Here is a 20,622-nt window from a genome sequence, read left to right on the forward strand (position 1 = left end):
TGGCTTCTCTAATTTCCATTTTAGTAATCTCTCTATTCAACTGTTCTTTATTTTCTTCTGTAAATTGATTTGAAATTTTTTTTGTATATATTCTTGTGTTTCTTCCTCTATGCTCTCTACGTTTCGATATAATTCTGTATAATATTCTACAAATTTCTTAACTTTTGGGGGTTATGTTATTCATCCACAAGCAAAATGTGAAGCATATTCCTATTTTCATAGATGAAAAGATAAAAGAGCTAACAGAGAAAAGGAAACAGTTGGTTGCAAACATAGAGTCAAACCTGCACGATCTGGAAAGGGCACAGGCTTCTGCTCCAGGTCTAGCAGAAGAAAGCAGACTTAAGCGTGAGTGCTCTTTGACTTATGCATTGGAAATGTCATTGATGGATAATGTTCTGCATTTTTAAGATGTTCAATGAACAAAATGTAACAGTTTGTTACTGTAACTACTCAGAGGCGTAGCTCCAAGGAGGCTGGGGGGTGCACGCCTCACCGGGTGAAAACAGTGCAGCAGAGAATACAAGAATTCCAATTTCTCTCAATCAACCTTTGCAATCTAAAGTAGGCCTTTTTGCACATTTACTCATGAGTTGCCACAATGAACTGGCAGCTACAGTATAGTTGCAAGTCTCAATAGTGAACTCATACAATTTTTAGGATCTAGTTAGGCTCTAAGAGTCTGAGAGCCTGCATGGTGAAGGGGTTAAGAGTGGCCTGATTACCCACTCCTTTACATGAAGCCTACTGGGTGACCTTGGGCCCAGTCTTTAATTTTTTCTCAGCAGAATATTAGTCTTTTGTGGGATTTAAGATTATCCAGGTGTGGGGGCAACCTCCTCCCTGGACTTCCCCGCAGAGTGGCCCGAGAGACCCATGGACCTGATCCGTGTCCCACACCCCTTCCAAGCTCGGCACCGAGGCAGATGGCCGCCCAAAGAGCACCCCGCAGACGGGAGAGGACACAGTGGAAGACGGGGACGGTGCTGACTGATGGACGGCTGGAGGCTGGGGAGCTCGGCCAAGCCCCGTGTCGGCCCTGGGCGGGGAACAGCTTAGAGGCCTCGGCCGATGGTGGAACCGGGAGTAGTCCCCCGGCCAGGCGAGACTGCTGGGAGGTGGGAGGGCTCGGCGGAGTTGGGAGGGGCCTTTACGGACGGGAGAGCAAACGGAAGGGATAAAAGGAGGTGGGCTGAACAGCCGAGAGGAGGTTGTTGAGGGAGACGGGAGGGAAGAGCGGTGGAGAGAGGGTGGTGAGAGACAGAAAGAGACCAACAGAGTACAGAAGGAAGAATTGGGAACAGAGACAGAGTTAACGCAGCGTGCAGTCAGAGGAGAATCTGGGGGGAGTCTTGGAGGACGTAGAAAGAGGGAAGAGCGGGTAGAGCGGTAGAGAGAGGGAGAGAACAAGGAGGCCGCCTGGACATGGCTGGGGGGCGGTCACCCCAGACTCTCTCGGCTCTCTACCAGTTTCTGAGACAATCTGTGGCTACAAAGACTGTCTCAGTTAATCCACTCCCCAGAGAACGGGAGTGAGGACGGGGTTTCCAACACCCGCATAAGGAAAGGTGGGTTAGCCACAGGGCCTCAGGCGTGGACCCTGCAGGGGGACCGGGACAAAGATTAAAAGTAATATATTTATATAATCTAAAATTCTAAACTTTCTCTTTGTAGAGGAATTTAATGTGCTCTCAGAAAAAAGAAAGTCGTTACTTGCTGAACTGGACAAAAATCAGAATGAATTGCAAGAAGCACAGTTTGTTGCAGCGACTGAACCCAGCAGCATGATTGGTAAATACAATCTTTGTATGTTTATGGTTGTTGTCAGGATGATATCTTCCATTCAGTCATGCAGGAACCCAAATTAGGATTATGCAGATGGAGGGATAACACTTTGTGGAGATAGGTGCCTAGTTTCCAGTGAATCTGCTTGAGTTTGCTGCTCCACTATGGCATACAACTGAGAAGCCAAAACTTTAACCCAAGCATTGCTGTTACAAGGGGCACAAGCAAAGGCCCTTTCTGCACGGGCACTGAGGGGGAGTGCATCGGCATAGTTTATGCTGGATGCCATTCTCCCAAGTGGGACCATTCTCATGGACGGGTCCCGCCTGGACGCATGCCAGGCAGCAGCCTTCGCGACAGGCCATGCCGGCCCCAAATGCTCCTTACCTCCAGTCGCCTTCTTTCGCGTTGTGGAGGCCAGGGGACACGCCCTCCCCCTTGCCAGAGTGACGATGCTGGAGAATGAGGCCAGGGGGACGTGTCTCCTGGCCTGCACAACGCGACAAAAGGCGACCGAAGGTAAGGAGCATTTGGGAGGGCTGGGAGAGAAACGCTGCTTCCACCCGGTGCCATTCGCATGGCACCGAATGGAAGCTGCCGTTTTCAAAATACCTCGCTCCCTGAGCGAGATTCAAAAACACCGTTTGGGCGGGAGCCAGGCGCTGCTGCAGCGATTTGGCAGCGGCACCTGTGCGAGCAGTCCCCGCCAAAACGCTGTTTTACCGGACTACCGCCACAGCTTTTGGCCTGTCTCCATTTACCTGGGTCAGCATGGTGTAGTGGTTCAGAGCAGCATACTCTAATTTGGAGCACTGGGTTCTATTCCATGGAGCCTACTAGGTGACTTTAGAGCAGTCACAATCCTCTCAGAACTCTCTCAGCCTACCCTACCTCACATGATACCTGTTATAAGTGGTGGGTGGAGTGGGGAGGTAAGCCACTCTGAGACTCCTTACAATAGAGAAAAATAGGGTATAAAACTCCGCTATCCTTCTTCTTCTTACAATGGTATTCCAAGTGCACCCTTCCATATAAGCAAATATTTGTCAGTCCCCCATGAATAAAATAATGTTGTAGTTCAGAACAACATTGCAATGGGAGAAAAATCACCACCCTGTGTTACAGTGGTAGTCTTCCCCAGTGTGAGTTCAAAAGGAGCAACTACTGCATGAAACTAGAAATAAAAGTTTAGGTTATTAAAACAATATAGATATTCGGGTTGGAAGGTTCTGTTTTCAGACCCAAATAGCACTAGTTGTAAATGTATCTTTCCACTTATTAAATTCATTATTAAAGGAAAAGTTTAAATAAAAGCATTATTTTATATCGATACTTCACTCAGCACATTTTCCTGGACTTAGGACCCATTTCTTTGATAGATAACAAGGGAATGCCAGTTATGTGCTCCTCTTCTTCTTCCTGGCTTCTGAAGTGTATTTGAAAAGCTCAATTCACCTGGGATTTTTTAGTCAGTAAAAGAAAAGGCCGATATGACTTTTTTGGGGGATTTTCAGTGGTTTGGCTTTACTGAATCACCAATCCTAGTGGTGAGCTTTTCATTACCCTATGGTGATCCTAATGTACTTGGAACCTTGTGTATGGTGTGGACTGGGGGGCTCGCCTCTGAGGAGATGGTCCTGTCCTACTCTAAGGCTAGTCCACTGCAGGTCCTGAAAGTCTCATGGTATCTGGTCAGTGTGTGTGTGTGTGTGTGTGTGAGGTTGTGGGGAGATTGTAGACTTTTAATGGCTGCGGCACCGAATCTTTTGGAATGTCCTTCCCGGAGAGGATTATCTGGCAGGGTCCCTCCTAGATTTAAAGAAAAAAGCTTGTTAAAGCCTTGTTTAAGGAGACCTTTGGTGCTTTATTACAATTGTTAAGGTTGCTGATTGTGTTATTATAGCTGTGAAGTGTTCGCTCTACTGTATATCTTGATTGTATTTTTAATATACTTTTATCAGTGAGTTGTACTTTACTGCTTTTTTGGACTGCAGCAATCTTTAAGAACTCAGAATAATGATGTGAGGCGTAAACATTTAAACAAATAAATGTGGCATAGTTGCTGTGTAGCACTTTTTGGGTTTATGTTATTCATCCACAAGCAAAATGTGATGTATAAAATATGTGATTTTAATCTATATCCATAAACGCAAAATACCACTGACTGACTCACTGACTGACTTATCAAAAGAACTCAAAAACCACGAAACCTACAAAGTTGAAATTTGGCACACCGGTTCATTATGTGGTTTAGGTGCTCACTAAGAAAGGATTTTTCAAAATATTCAGTTTTACACGAGTTATTACACATTTACTGTTTTAACTGCTCATCTCTGGCCATCTGCACAAACATTCTAAGGGCAAACCAGCCCCTCAGTCCACACACATGCTGCACGAACATTCCAAGGGTGACAGTTAAACACCACCAGCTTCATGTCCTTCACCATGATGTGCCACTCTAACACCGCCTTCCACAACGCATGTGAACCTATTTGAAAACAAACCCATCAGTCCACAGACAGGCTGTGAGGAAATATGCTGCATGTCACCCCAACGTTCACAAACAGGGTGCAAAAAGCATGCTGAATGTCACCCCGAAGTTAACAGACAGGCTGTGAAAAAGAACTCCTCCACCCACCCTCACGTTAACAACACCGCTACAGCCAAATACAATCAAAACAGATTACAAACCACACTATCACCTTGGACCATAAACATTTGTTGGGTTTTGCATATGGACATCAGATTGATTACTGTGGAGACAAGTTTATTGCTCTCGGGCTCTGATCACCCTGTGCTTGCTGACGTGCTCTGAAGTGGCGGGATGAGTCCCCAGGAATGTGCTGCAGTGGCGGCACAGTGCAGCTCCCTGCCCTTCAACCCTACCCTGAACCTCTTCACAGCCTTCTCACTCATCAGCATCAAATGGCAGAACCGTTCCTTTCTGCATCCCGAAAATACAATGGCTGCTTCCACATGACGTCTTTTGGAGCCCACCAGGTGAAAGAGAACAATAACACATTGCATAAAAAAAGACAACTACAGGGAGCTGCTGCAAAATATGTTAAAACAAACCCATCAGTCCCCAGACAGGGTGTGAGGAAATATGCTGCATGCCACCCCAAAGTTCACAAACAGGCTGCAAAGAAGTATGCTGAATGTCAACCCGAAATTGATAGAGAGCCTGTGATGAAGTATGCGTAGCGAAGCACGGGTGCCCTGCTAGTAAAATATACACCTATGTATATAAAATATACATATTCCTATTTTCATAGATGAAAAGATAAAAGAGCTAACAGAGAAAAGGAAACTATTGGTTGCAAACATAGAGTCAAACCTGCATCATCTGGAAAAGGCACGAGTTTCTGCAGGTCTAGCAGAAGAAAGCAGGCTTAAGCGTGAGTGCTCTTTGACTTATGCATTGGAAAAGTCATTGATGGATAATGTTCTGCATTTTTAAGATGTTCAACGAACAAAAGGTAACAGTTTGTTACTATAACTACTCAGAGGCGTAGTTCCAAGGGAACCGGGGGTGCGCACTGCACCGGGTGAAAACAGTGCAGCAGAGAAGACAAGAATTCCAATTTTTCTCATGCAACCTTCCCAATCTGAATTAGGCCTTTTTGCACATTTACTCATGAGTTGCCACAAGGAACTGGCAGCTACAGTACAGTTGCAAGTTTCAATCGTGAACTCATACAATTTTTAGGATTCAGTTAGGCTCTAAGAGTCTGAGAGCCTGCATGGTGAAGGGGTTAAGAGTGGCCTGATTACCCACTCCTTTGCATGAAGCTTACTGGGTGACCTTGGGCCCACTCTTTAATTTTTTCTCAGCAGAATATTAGTCTTTTGTGGGATTTAAGATTGTCCATTGTGGGGGCAACCTCCTCCCCAGACTTCCCCACAGAGCGGCCCGGGAGACCCGTGGACACGACCTGAGCCATGTCCTGCACCTCCAGCAGGCTCGGTGCCGAGATGGGCAGTCGCCCGAAGAGCGCCCCGCAGATGGGGGAGGACACCGCGGGGAACGGGGAAGGCGTTGACTGACGGATGGCTAGAGGCCGGGAGGGTTGGCCAAGCCCCCTGTCAGCCCCGGACGAGGAACAGCTGAGAAGCCTCGGCCAAGGGTGGGGCCGGGATCTGTCCCCCGGTCGGGCAAGACTACAAGGAGATGGGAGGGCTTGGCGGAGTTGGGAGGGGCCTTTAGGGACGGGAGAGCGAACAGAAGGGATAAAAGGGGGTGGGCTGAACAGCCGAGAGGAGGTTGTTGTTAAGGGAGACAGGAGGGAAGGGCGGTGGAGAGGGGGTGGTGAGAGACAGAAGGAGAGCAACGGAGTACAGAAAGAAGGATTAGGAGCAGAGACGGAGTTAACACAGCGGGCAGTCAGAGGAGAATCGGGTGGGAGTCTTGGAGGATGTAGAAAGAGGATAGCGGGTAGAGTGGTAGAGAGAGGGAGAGATCAAGGAGGCTGGCTGGACAGGGCTGTGGGGCGGTCACCCCAGACCCTGTGGTGCTCGGCTCTCTACCAGGTTCTGAGGCAAGCTGTGGCTACAAAGACTGTCTCAGTCCACATCTCGGAGAACGGGAGTGAGGACGGGGTTTCCAACACCCGGGTAAGGGAAGGTGGGTTGGCCACAGGCCCTCAGGCATGGACCCTGCAGGGGGACTGGGACAAAGATTAAAAGTAATATATTTATATAATCTAAAATTCTAAACTTTCTCTCTTTGTAGAGGAATTAAATGCGCTTTCAGAAAAAAGAAGGTCGTTACTTGCTGAACTGGAGAAAACTCAGAATGAATTGCAAGAAGCACAGGTCCTTGCAGCTACTGAACCCAGCAGCATGACTGGTAAATACAATCTTTGTATGTTTATGGTTGTTGTCAGGATAATGATGTGAGGCGTAAACATTTGAATAAATAAATGTGGCACAGTTGCTCTGTAGCACTTTTTGGCTTTATGTTATTCATCCACGAGCAAAATGTGAAGTATAAAATATGTGATTTTAATAAAATATACACCTACGTATGTAAAATATACATATTCCTATTTTCATAGATGAAAAGATAAAAGAGCTAACAGAGAAAAGGAAACAGTTGGTTGCAAACATAGAGTCAAACCTGCAAGATCTGGAAAGGGCACAGTCTTCTGCAGATCTAGCAGAAGAAAGCAGACTTAAGCGTGAGTGCTCTTTGACTTATGCATTGGGAATGTCATTGATGGATAATGTTCTGCATTTTTAAGATGTTCAATGAACAAAATGTAACAGTTTGTTACTGTAACTACTACAAAGGTTAACTGTCTTGCGTATTAATATCTTGACTGCTCTCATGAATGAATGCTCATTCTTTACTACTACTCCTATTTAGTAATAATTGTTTTGGTCAGGTTCCTCCTCCCTCCAGCTCACATCAGAAGCAGCTTGCTCTTTCCTGAGTCTTCCCTGCATGGCCTCTGATAATGTAGAAATGGTGTGTGAGGGGGGCGGGGGGCCGGGTAGGCTGACCCCATCTCTCCTTGTGCACTGCAATCACTAACAGAAGAGGGCTAGCATATAAGAACATAGGAACATAAGAACAAGCCAGCTGGATCAGACCAGAGTCCATCTAGTCCAGCTCTCTGCTACTCGCAGTGGCCTACCAGGTGCCTTTGGGAGCTCACATGCAGGAGGTGAAAGCAATGGCCTTCTGCAGCTGTTGCTCCCAAGCACCTGGACTGTTAAGGCATTTGCAATCTCAGATCAAAGAGGATCAAGATTGGTAGCCATAAATCGACTTCTTCTCCATAAATCTGTCCAAGCCCCTTTTAAAGCTATCCAGGTTAGTGGCCATCACCACCTCCTGTGACAGCATATTCCAAACACCAATCACACGTTGCGTGAAGAAGTGTTTCCTTTTATTAGTCCTAATTCTTCACCCCAGCATTTTCAATGTATGCCCCCTGGTTCTAGTATTGTGAGAAAGAGAGACAAACTTCTCTCTGTCAACATTTTCTACCCCTTGCATAATTTTATAGACTTCAATCATATCCCCCCTCAGACGTCTCCTCTCCAAACTAAAGAGTCCCAAACACTGCAGCCTCTCCTCATAAGGAAGGTGCTCCAGTTCAATGTAGCAATATGTTCCAGAAGCCACATATTTATTACAAAGTCTGGAATTCTTGGTGGTCTCCTATGCAAATACTAACTAGGGCTGACCCTGCTTAGCTTTCAAGATCAGATGACATCTGGTTAACCTATGCTGTCCAGGTCAGGGCAAAACCCACACTATGCAGTATATTCATTTATTGTCCATTTAAAGTATAATTTTTCTCTCCAGGAGGGTATCCATTCCAAAATCTTGCCTCTCTGGATTCTGAATTGGGGAATAGTAACTAATAGCAGGTGATAATTATGTTCCAACTTGAAAATGATATTGAGGCATATATGTGCTTCCTTGTGAATAATATCTGTGACTGGCAATTTGAAAAAAATGTTTGCTATATATGTTTGCTTGAAACTTTGCTTTATATGGTAAATATTGCGATATAATTGGTCTTTGTTTTTTTTGTTTATATACTCCTGATATTTCCAGCATTATTTGGAATCATGATGATGATGATGATGATGATGATGATGATGATGATGATGATGATGATGATGATTACATTTATATACCACCCTCCTGCAGAGGGCTCAGGGCGGTGTCCTGTTAGTAAAGAAAAGCTATACTGATGATGAGTTCCTTGTCCTTTGTTAACGGAACTCTTAATTTTTTTAGAGCAGAATGTTTGTTTTTGCACAAATGTACAGGAAATATATTTGTATGTTTTCCCTTATTTTCCAAAAATTTCTCACATAGAAGAGAAAATTAACGAACTGTCACAAAAAAGAAAGAGCCTTCTTTCTAATCTGCAATCCAGTTTTAAGGACTTGCAAGAAGCGCAGGCACTTGCATCTGTCAAACCTAGTGCTGAGAACGGTAAAAACAATCTCATTCTTAGTATTATATTGTATGTAAGTCATACTATACAGAGATCCCAATCTGGGTTTATGCAAATAGAGGGATAGGGCTGTGTGCATATGGGTTGCTTACAGAGGTGTAGCAAGGGGGGAAAGTGCCTGGTGCACCAGTATGTCCTCTTCCCCTGCCCTGGAATGCCCCCGCCCCGCCCCGGAACACTCCCACCATGCCCCTGGAACACCCGCGCCACGCCCTCGCCATACACCCACAGGGGCATGTGCCTGGTGCGCCACGCACCCATCTTCCCCTTGGAGCTATGCCTCTGGTTGCTTATTTCCCAGTGGATCTACTTGAGTTCCATGCTGAACTTTGGCACACAGTTGAAAAGCCAAAATGTGATCCTTAATCCAAACATTACAACTACCAGGACCACAAAGAAACATTGCCTGTCCCCATTACAATAGTTTCCCAAGTGCACTCTTCCATATAAGCAAATGACGGTCAATCACTCATGAATAAAAATAATGTTGCAGTGACAACACTGCAGTGGGGCCAAAATCCACCAATCTTTTGTTGTAATGGTGACCTTTCCCAGCTCATCTCTTATAGGAGTACAAATATTCACATGGCCCCTGATTTTCACATTGCTTCCTTAGACAGGTGTAATCATATATGGGTGATTGTTAGAGGAGCAACTGCTGCATGTAATTTGACTGTTAAAATACATTTCTTTCCATCGTGACAGTACATACTACCAATAGAAATATCCAGGTATTGAAGTTCCCTGTGAACATGTTTTCACAAATGAAAAAAAACCCTGCTATAAATACATGTTTGAATAAAAGGTGGCCATAACTCCTTTCAGGATCTGATTGTAAGGAACATATTTTGAAAGAGCTGCGCTGTTACTAGTTTGTTTCTGGTCTCAGTTCAAGGGGCTGGTTCTGAACTTGTATTGAGAGTATAGGATTTAAGTATGGAAAAGTATTTATTCAGGTTTGCACATGTTCATGAGTAAAGTGGAGGGTGGTGATCAGTTTTCATCAGAGAACTGTCCCTGTGTATAAAGGAAACTTTAGCATATTTCCTCCCTTCATATATCACTGCGTTCAGCTCTTTTTCTTTAATCCTGTCTCACTTTTAATATCCAGCCCTACAGAAATGGATGAAGGTGTGGCTGTCAAGTGGTGTTGGAAAAAAATGTTTAAAGTACCAGAGTTTTACTGTGATGGAGCAGGGGAGAGGAACTTGACTCTCATGTACCTCTTCCCAAATTCTCTCTCTCTTGCTTTACATTTTACTGTGGAGGTCCATTTGGGTGTCTCCTTGTCTTTATCCCATTTCCAAACTGATCAAGTGTAGTTGCTGATCAGAGTTAAAGAGGTCGTAAAGTTGAAGGCTAGTGTAGTTTATTTGGTTTTATCAGTTAATTGTATTTCACTGTTTGTTTAGGGCAGGGGTAGGGAACCTGTGGCTCTCCAGATGTTCAGGAACTACAATTCCCATCAGCCCCTACCAGCATGGCCAATTGGCCATGCTGACAGAGGCTGATGGGAATTGTAGTTCCTGAACATCTGGAGAGCCGCAGGTTCCCTACCCCTGGTTTAGGGCATTAACTGTCTGTACCATCTCAGGATAACGAGGCGGGAATAAATATTTAAATAAATAAACATTCCATAACAGTTCTGTAGTGTATTTGCTTCATTTCGGGTATTTCTCAAAAAGAAAACAATGAATATGAATGATGTTGTTAATATATACTAAATGTGCAAGATCTTCCCATTTTCTCAGATGAAAGGATAAAAGAGTTAATCGAACAAAGAAAGCTGTTGACTGCAGATCTAGATACAAACCTACAAGATCTGGAAAGGGCACAGTGTTATGTTCCAGATCTAGAAGAAAAAAGCAGACTTAAACGTGAGTGCTCTTTGACTTGTCATTCATTGAAAATATCATTAGGGATTTATTTATTAATTAACATTTTTATATGCTGCCTTTCCTTGTGGCTCAAGGCAACTTAGAAACCACAGTTTAAAACATGCAAAATGAAACAAAACCCCAAATACCTCCACAGTCTCCATTCCTTAAAACCCTGGCATGTAAAATGGCTTTGCAGTACCTCTTAAATGTTTCTAGAAGCAGCAGTCCCCTCACCTCCTCAAAGAGCCTGTTCCACAGAGTGGGAACTACATCAGGAAAGATGTGGACTATCTTAAGTAGAGGAAAATGCAGTTGGTTGTAGCTCGAGAATTGAGAGTGGTGCATGGGAAAATGTTTCTGGAAATGTCATTTAGGATTAACTCATGTTCATCTACACTTTCAGTTCAGCCCTATATTGGGGCCATTGCAGTCCAGCTGACTTGGCAGAATTTTTTAAGGCCTTAGCAACAGCAGAGGTAACTCTCCTCCCTGCATCCTCCATGACGATTCCTTTTTGCCCCAACAGTCATGTGACTCACTCAGGGAGGTGCACCCCCTCTTCCCTCCAGTTCCTTTCTTGCCTCTGATGCATGCAGATCTGTTCAGCCCTTCTCTTGGATTCGCAAGTGTTCTTCATCATTTCCTTCTGAGCTTTTGCTGACTAGCTTCTCCTTATCTTCGACGGCTCTTTGGAATTTGAGTTAACTGAGCCAGCTTTTGCTGACTAGTTGTTTGCCTACTCCTCAGACCGACGTTAGTTTGGGTCACAGGGATGGCCTCAAAGGCCCCAGTTAAGATGTGCATCACTAAAATGTCCATTTTTGACATTTGCCTGGGTGAGATCCATAAGTTGTCAAATGCAGGATTTGTCAAAAGTTTACTCCTAGGGTGTGCTCTGAAAGGGCCTTCCACCTTAAAACAGCTTTGTGGCGAAAGACTTTATCCACCATCTGACAGCAACACAGTTCCTGAACTCTGGCCCAGCCTGCTTCTGAACAGTTGTCTCAGTCCACTTATCATCCGAGATCATCTTTGGTTCCACCTTCTTTGGTTGCATTCCAGTCCACGTCTGTCCATTCTGTTATTTCAGACCCTGTGGTTCTGAACCAACCTGATTCATGCTTGTCCCAACAAGAGTGGTCTTTCTTGAATCCTCCATCAAAAAAAGGCCAAGATGAAGCTTCTTCATCAGTTGTTGATCCAAAAGAAAAATTCTAACCAGAAACCCATACTTGAAGGTCAAAATCCCGCTAACAAGGATCACCATCAACTAGGCTCAAGATTCTGACTATTACTGATGCTGCCCCCACAATACCCTGTGGTTCAGGGATCGGTTGGCCCCTTTTTCAGAGAATTATGTTGTGGAGCCTTGGGTGCTCCACATTATTTAATTTGGTTATAAACCTTTATTTATTATTTATTTATTATTTGGATTTCTATACCGCTCTATCCCCAAGGGGCTCTGGGCGGTGTTCTTTGAGATCCCCCCTTGTTACCTTTTTTCTGTTGCAAGGGATAATCCCTTCAGTTGAGTCTACAGCTGCAGGAGCTCTTATCAGAAAGGGCTGTACAAGAGGTTGACCTCTATGCTAATTGTTTTAGTTTTTATTCAAAATTATTTGAAGGACTACTTGAAGATAGTGGTGGCAATTGAGAGAGCGTAATACTGACCTCTGTAGCCTTGCTCTTATCAAAACGTACCTTTTAATCTTCCTCTGTTCCTCCTTTTACAAAATTTTTACAAAACTAACAGTTTTGTTTTAAAGCTTTGCAATATAAGACTGCATCTTGGCTGTATAATTTGGACAAAAACAACAGTGCTGTTTTTGTGCAGCTAATTAGAGCAAAGGCAAAAAACCAAGGGAAAAATGACTAAAAGGAGGGAAAAAACAACTCATTTAACTTCAATATTGAGCAACCTTGCTCTAAACAAAGTAATTTGGACTTCTTCTTAACCCTGCATCAATCCCCAGAGATAGAAATTTCAACAAAGGACAAATATACTCCTTTAACAGCAGTTCTGCAATTAGGAGCAACAAACAATGAAGATGCTGAGGATGTTAATTTGAAAGCTAATAGCATTCCACTAGAAGAGAATACAGAGGCAATTTCAGAGCCCCAGTCCACAACAACAGCCTCGATTACAACAGACTTATTAGCGGAACTCTGATTTTTTAACAGCCCAAACTATTCAACACAAAATTAAATAAGATGACTGATCTACTTACAACTTTTATAACAATATTGTCCCAGAATGACCCATGCAAACCAGAAAGTCAGGCTGCTCCTGCCACTAAAATCTGCTCCAGAAGGCTTACTCAGGAATTTGTAACAAATTCTAGCATTACTGACAAGGTAGAAAAGTGGAAACTTACCACCCAGCAAAGGGGACTATGGAATTTATTATTACAGCCACTCAAGGTTGTGATGTCTTACTGGTGAATGGTTGAGTCTCTTCCTAGGACACAGTCCTCAGAGCCAACTTATGTTTAAAAAGTTTTAAAACATCAGAACCAGCTCTCTGGCTTCTGTTGATTTACTGTCTGCAATTCGCCATAACCACATATTTTTGCTGAGCTTCTCTAAAACCTCAACCCTGAATTTGAAAATGAAAAAGAAGCAACACCTGCAGTACTGTGGAGTTTTTCCAACAAGGAAGAGTGCCAAACGTACATCCCAACAGGAGACTGAAGCACCAATAACCAACCATTCAAGGACTGTCCCTGCTCAGGATCACAGATTTGATATTGCTGACAAACAGATGAAACTTCTCACCTCTAATTTTATTTCTACCACTCCAAACTCAGTAATGGAAAGACTTCAGTTGTCTCATCACAACCTTATAGATCTCTGGTTGTGGTGGGTTTTCCGGGTTGTGTGGCTATGGTCTGGTGGATCTTGCTCCTAATGTTTCACCTGCATCTGTGGCTGGCATCTTCAGAGGTGTATCACAGAAGAAAGTTTGTTACCCACTGTGTCCATATATATGCAGATCTCTCTGATAAGGATTCTGAAAAACTCCAAGCATGCTCTCTATTGGAACCTGCAACATTTACACTGTTCCTGCTTTTAAGTGAAGCTTCCCCAGATGCTCGCTAACACATTTTGGTTCCAATGGAACTGTCTGAGTTTGTCCAAGTTCTGAATGTGGAAACAAAAGCCACAGAATTTGATCCACAGACAGACTCGGTATCTATGACTTTGACTCCCCAAACTCTACCATCAACTTATTTGAAAACAAATGGTTGTGTTTTCAGTGACTGCCAAAGAATGCTGGATAAATAGTAAAACTCTAAGTTCCCCAAATGACTGGAAGCGGACAAATCATAGCTTCTCATCATCTCCTGGAACGTTGCCGGTTGGCGTAACAAAATTTGGAGATATGGACTTGTTTAACTTCCTGAAACAATATAATCCTCCACCAAGAAACATAGATGCTTGATACTTTCAAATTAGAGAGTTTTACCGTTATCCACCTGCTAGCTTACAAACTCTTCTCAAAAGGATGGCTAGAGCAAACTTAGGAATCTTAATTAAAAATACATCCATGAGTAAATTTCTTTCCCTAGAGCCTTGTCCACAAGCAATCAAAATTAATATGAATGTTCTTAGGTTTCCTCTGATAAATGTCTATATTCCAATTATATCAACTGAACCAGAACCAACTAACTGGGACCGACTGTCCAATCATATTACCAGTACTGCAGATAAGCATCCTACGACTAAACTCCTGATTCTAGGAGATTTTAATGCAAGGATTGGCTTTGACTTCCCAACTTTTCCCTTATTTTTATCTTGATCTAACTATAAATAAGGCTGGCCTATCTCTAAGAGGATTTTATACAACTCTTAACTTACTTATATTGAATAGTCTACCTCAATTCCCATTGGGTAATGAGTTCACTTATGCCTCAACATTAGGCAGCAATGACTATGTCATTGCTAGCCCTGCCTTACTTAATTGTATCTCCAACTTTTCAATTGTATCATGCTCTGAGAGTGACTATCTCCCTCTTTCTCTTAACCTGGAGTATTCCTCTCTGCTCCCTTCATCCACGACATCTCCCAGTGATCTTGAATCACTGCCTGTATAGAAGAAAATTAGATGGTCTCAATCAACTCAGGTATAGATACAGCAACAAGTATCAGCACCTCCATTTTTGCAACTGAGCATTGCACTTTTATCTATACCCTCTTATCTCTTAATTCAAAATTATGATAAACTGATTCATCTCCTTCCAAATTTGCTGCCTCTATGTAATACATCACAAACAGATGACCTGGTTCAAATTTGAACAGGAAAATTTCACTTGGCATACTTTTCAATGCTGTCTGAAGAAGAGAACTCCCCTTATAAAGTACTTGTTTGCTCAGGACTGCAAGGAAATGCTACAAAGGGGAAGAAGTTCCTAGGTTGCTGCCTACCTGGCTTTTGCTATCAGAAAGGGCAGTGGGATGGCTTTTTGACCCTTTTATTTGGCTCTACATGCCATAAGTGTGGGCATGTAAAACCAGAAAAAGGGGTGAAAAGCTCTCCCCCTTCAGCAGTTCCTTACAGCAGTCAGCAAATGAGCGTTTTGTAAGGTGAATTCCCCTGAGATATGTCTTAGTCTGAGTGCAGTCATTCACCAGTGACCTGACTTGTGTTGGGTGTATCATGTAGTTATACCTTTAGCTAGAAATTATACTTAACTGTTTTACTTGGAAGGGGGCCGGGATGGCAAGCTCATCACCAGTGGCAAAAAAGGGGGAAATTATGTATTGGACTCATTCAGAGGTTCAAGTTTTAGTCTCGCTCACAAGTTTTAGTCTTGCTCAGTTCCAAATTTGTCCCCATTACTAGTTAAAATTGCAGAGTGCTGAAGGAGATGCAGCATCTGCCTGTGAAGTTGTTCATGTGCTGGAAAAGATAAAAGGGAGTGGAACACGTTCTTAGATTGGGACACTGATAACAAATCAAGCCCCACCACCACTGCAATCATCAGAGGCTCTCCCAGACCCAAATGCCAGTTGTGTTGGTCAGTGAGGCAATGACAAGCAAAGTCCAAGTCAGAGAAAAAACTCAGAGACTGCAATGTTTTCCTTCATAGAAATTTTTTTCTTCTGAACCCAGCCAATAAGAATTTGGGCAGAATCTTTGTATCACACATATGTCATTCAGTAGGAGTCACTCGCTAATATGTGTATGTAGATCTGCAGACTTGATGATCAAATGTGTTTATGATTGTAATGATAACTTTGAAATGACCATTTATTCAGAGATGGAACTTGATGAACAAACTGAGAAGAAAAAACTCTTGGAAGAGAAATTAGAATTAAATCTGAAAAATCTGCAGCAAGCACAAATGCTTGCAACCGAACATCCAAACAGTGCGAATGGTAAGAGTGGAGTCTTCAGTTTTTTGTTAAATAGAAACATTTAATGTAAATTGTGTCCCATCTGTTTTCTTTTAATGTGTACAGGGATTTTGGGGTGTATTTATTTTGTTTATACTCTGCCTTTCTCACTGACTCTCACGGAAGATTACACAATGTGCAAGTTAATGAAATCAACAGGATGAAGAATCTACAATGCAATGTAATAGGACTAGGATTACAGCTATGAGCATGATATGTTAGAGCAATGCAGAAAATAGATATAAAACAAGGCAGTGACAGTGAGATAGGCAGTCAGCATACAGATAATACATACTGTACAGTGGTATAATTCACAGCCCTGTTTCCTTTACAAAAAGAACCTCCCTAGTATGTAGGCATTCTGTATGATTGGAGCCCTCATCAAACTGGTACAACCCAGATACAACTAGGTCTGCCTTTTTCTTCCATGAAGGGTGATGCTTAGGGTGCACTCTTTTTATTTTCACTTTTTCACTTTTTTCACTTTTTATTTTCACTTTATTTTCACTATTTTCATTTTGATTTTTTACTGTAACTGTGCCCTTCCCCACAAAGATCAGAGAAGTGAAAAAGAATATACCTTTCAGAAGGAAGCTGAAGTGGTTTGTATCCTGCTACCTTCAGTCAGCTAAGCTTGATGCCCCAAGGAGGAAGGTTTCAATCTTAGCTGGAATGACAGTGTACACAGCCAGTTTATTCAGCCCTCTTTGCATTAGCTGTTCTCGCCTCTCTCCCCCAACCACCCATGGAACAGCTTGTAGAGTTGATTTGCATATGCACTTAGTGTACTGAACATTCAATAGACAACATATAATAATTATTATTAACAATTGCCAGATATCATTATCTATTTCAAATTATTATCGATTTCAAAATTGTGTTGAATGTAGTTATTTCAAAGTATATTTCTGCTGCAAGGTGACTTGGCATTATTTTTTGTAGAGCATAAACTACATGAACTAATAGAGGAACACCAACGTTTGACTGCGGAACGAGCAGCTACCGTGCAAGTTATGCAAGGATTACAACGTGGTGAGCAATAATGATCTCGATTTTAAAGACGCACCTTTTCTGTGTATTGCTGTGTATTGCTGTGTATTGCTGTGTATTGTCAGCCTAATTAACGTGAGTGACATGTTTGATAAATACGTTCTAGATCAGGGGTAGGGAACCTGCGGCTCTCCAGATGTTCAGGAACTACAATTCCCATCAGCCCCCTACCAGCATGGCCAATTGGCCATGCTGACAGAGGCTGATGGGAATTGCAGTTCCTGAACATCTGGAGAGCCGCAGGTTCCCTACCCCTGTTCTAGATCCTAGTCTGTGAATGCTTTTCATACTTTATCAAAATGAGTTCATTTGACATGATTATTCAACTGGCTAACTTTTCTTCCTAGCTTCAAAAGTATTATTGTAATATAGAAGATTACTGCATTAGCCCACCAACATTGACTGAACAGGTTTTAAGCATACTCTTTTTTTTTCTACCTTCGCCACACCGCCTCTAGCTGCCGTAGCACTCCCCCCCGCAACTGTCTTTTTTTTGTTCCTAATCGGAACATTCACTGAGGATGTCACAAAGGCCCTGGAGTTCTCCATATGGCCTTAGGGAGCCCATATTTTGTAGGGCTCTGCCTTAGATCATTGAAGCAGTTTGTTGTGATATGTCAGTAACTGTAGTACTTCACTTTTCAGTTCATTTAGCTTCTTTCTTCTGTTTCAATAGGATACGATACATTCAGATAGGATATATTTCTTTCTTTTTTAAAAAGAAAATTTCAAGTATCTTTCTCCATTTTATACGACTCTATTATTATGAGGACATTTGAAAACATTTTCCAAGAAATTATTCTAAAACATTTCTGTTTATAGAAAAGAAATTCAACGAGCTATCTCAGAAAAAGCAACTTTTAATGAAGAATTTGGAATCAAATATGCAAGATCTAATAGAAGCCCGGGCTCTTGTTGCCGCTGAACCAGGCAGCTTTTCTGGTATGTTCATGGTGATTTCCCAGCTCTTTTCCTTATGGGCATCTTTTAGTTGTTTCTGACTCCATATAACTTCAGTTTATCCCCTGATTTCTGCATGCATTTTATGCCTTTAGTCTTCTCCCCCCCTCCTCCCCCCCAGCTTGTTTTTTTTTTGCAGCTCTTTTGAGAATACCTTTACCCCAAGGTTTTTCTGGAAGCCAATTTTGAGTCAGCTTTTTCCTACTGCATGTTGGTTTTCTCTGTCCCACCCACCTCTAGCCTACTTTTCAACTATTGGGCTTTCACCATGGTTAAACTCTGTCCCCTCTGCTTTGAAGACAAGTGATTTCAGGTTTGGTTTTTTTAAAGTCCTTAAAATATGGATATATTGCTGTGGGGTCGCTACATATCTAGCGGAAGTAATATCCCAAAGACGGTACTAAAATGTGTCCCTCAATGTATCAAATCATCTAAATTACATTGATTGGATGTCTGAGGCTCAGGTCATTGTGGTGAACATGGGAAGTCATTCAAATCAGTTTTGATTAACATTTGGATGTCGCGGTGTGTCTCCGGAGAGTTTGTGTATGATTTGTCCTAACTTGGTGTACTGGATTCCTTGTTGTATTGCTGTTTATCATACAAACATACTGTATGCAGAATTATTTGTGCCTAATAAAGGTTTACTGTACTGTACTGCTGTGGGGTTATAATGATAATTTTAAGCAGGTTCTTTAAATTCACAGCTTTTATTTTTTTAAAAGTCTCTTGTCTTTTCCCTCACAGAAATATGACTTTTTCCTTATGTCTCCACAAGGGAAGGGTATAGAGACTTATTTTTTTATTTTAATGGAAACTGAGGATTCAGAGAACTTGCTCAAACTATCATTACAACACTATTTTATTTTTATTTATTTGTTCCACTTTTATACCGCCCTCCCCCGAAGGGCTCACTATGATGATATATATAAAAATGAGGACCTTTTAAAAAAGAAATAAGTGTGGGTGCTGTGATACTACTAATAATGACAGCACCCTCCCTTGAAAATGTTCACTATTGAAGCCAAACATCGATATATATAAAAAGCTAACAGTGTTTTTGTTGATGATAGTATAACTCAGTAACTGCTGGGCCAATTCCTCTGAAAATTCCCAGCCACTATAGTCAGCCAGGCGAGAGTGTTTTTAGATGTTCACATACCTGAAATTTCACACCTGGCCCAGGTAAAACCCCCTTTTCCTGGCACTCCATGGTGAAGGACATGCAGCTGCCTGTCACCCTTAGAATGTTCGAGCAGCTTAGAATGTTCACTCAGATGGCCAGATATGAGCAGTGAAAACAGTACATAGGCAGTAACTCGAGTGGAAGTGAAACACATACACATACATACACATGAGGGAGAGGAAAGGGAGGGAGAGGGAGGGGTGGCATGCAAGGGAAGAGAGGGAGGGAGAGGAAAGGGACAAAGGGGGAGGCATGCAAGGGAAGAAGAGAGAGTGAGGGGTGGCATGCAAGGGAGGGGAGGCAGGGGGCCCAGCATCTTGATATGACCTACCCACCCTAGCGGAGGGAAAGGGAAGGGAGGGAGGGGGAGGGGTGGCATGCAAGGGAAGAGAAGTGAGGGAGGGAAGAGAGTGAGGGGTGACATGCTGCATGTTTGCATGAGCACGTACTGCTGGCCTCTGCAATTGATTTGCTGCTACTGTTCCTTTCCCATTTCACCACAATAAGCCACAGCAACACGTGGCCGGACCCCGCTAGTAGATGATAATAAACCAATTCCACAACTAAAAATGGACAGCTAGGGCATATGTGCAAAAGAACCTTGCCTAAACCAATTTTAGTGCTTGTGGATTGACTCCCAAGAAAATCAGAAGTAACTCGAGCATGTGGAAAAGGTCCTGGGCTGCAGTGTAGTGGTTAAGAGCAGGTGGGCTCCAATCTGGGGAACCAGGTTTGATTTCCCACTCCTCCACATGAGTGGCAGAGGCTTATCTGGTGAACCAGGTTTGTTTCCCCACTCCTACATTCCTGCTGGATGACCCTGGGCTAGTCACAGTTCATGAAGAACTCTTCGTTGGCCCCACCTACTTCACAAAGTGTCTGTTGTGGAGAGAGGAAGGGAAAGGAGTTTGTAAGCTGCCTTGAGTCTCCTTACAGGAGGGAAAGGCTGATTATAAATTCAAACTCCTCCGCCTCTTCTAAATGTAATGATAATTGCAGGTGTTACAGCTATGTTAGTCTGCAGCAATAAAATTAAGTAGCACCTAAAGATTATCAGAATTTATGGCAAGATAAGCATTTGTAAATCAGAGGTCACTTCCCCAGGAGTATCTGATAAAGGAAGCTTGTAAAAGCTTCGTGCATTTGTTACGGCTTGTTGCTTTGTTGGGGCTTTGGTGCACCAGATTTTGATCCAGTTTGACTTCTTAACTGCATTGTTTCCTCTCCCACTTCTACACTGTATTGCTCTCTTGGGCTCCCTCCACCCCCCGCCATCCCGCCCAGGTTTTTCCAGATTTTTTCATACCACAAAGCTGATCTGAAAAAAAAATAGGGAAAGTGCAAAATAAAACCAGAAGGGCAACAGGTGGCAACCAACACGGTG

General features: G+C 42.9%; 1 protein-coding gene across 5 annotated transcripts in view; it reads left to right on the forward strand.

Moving 5' to 3' along the window:
* LOC125440487 (putative leucine-rich repeat-containing protein DDB_G0290503) overlaps window positions 1-20,622 on the forward strand; it is a 119,517-nt gene that overhangs the window by 55,595 nt on the left and 43,300 nt on the right. For 3 of the 5 annotated variants that reach the window (XM_048510319.1, XM_048510318.1, XM_048510321.1), the window contains exons 27-36: window positions 223-348; window positions 1,675-1,791; window positions 5,061-5,183; window positions 6,518-6,634; window positions 6,843-6,965; window positions 8,624-8,743; window positions 10,517-10,642; window positions 15,905-16,024; window positions 16,985-17,074; window positions 17,915-18,034. In XM_048510319.1, the coding sequence (XP_048366276.1) occupies window positions 223-348; window positions 1,675-1,791; window positions 5,061-5,183; window positions 6,518-6,634; window positions 6,843-6,965; window positions 8,624-8,743; window positions 10,517-10,642; window positions 15,905-16,024; window positions 16,985-17,074; window positions 17,915-18,034 (1,182 nt within the window). The remainder of the gene's footprint in view (window positions 1-222; window positions 349-1,674; window positions 1,792-5,060; window positions 5,184-6,517; window positions 6,635-6,842; window positions 6,966-8,623; window positions 8,744-10,516; window positions 10,643-15,904; window positions 16,025-16,984; window positions 17,075-17,914; window positions 18,035-20,622) is intronic. The other 2 variants (XM_048510320.1, XM_048510323.1) reach the window with 2 other exon arrangements.

Source organism: Sphaerodactylus townsendi, linkage group LG11 (assembly GCF_021028975.2).
Source record: "Sphaerodactylus townsendi isolate TG3544 linkage group LG11, MPM_Stown_v2.3, whole genome shotgun sequence".
Taxonomy (NCBI): Eukaryota; Metazoa; Chordata; class Lepidosauria; order Squamata; family Sphaerodactylidae; genus Sphaerodactylus; species Sphaerodactylus townsendi.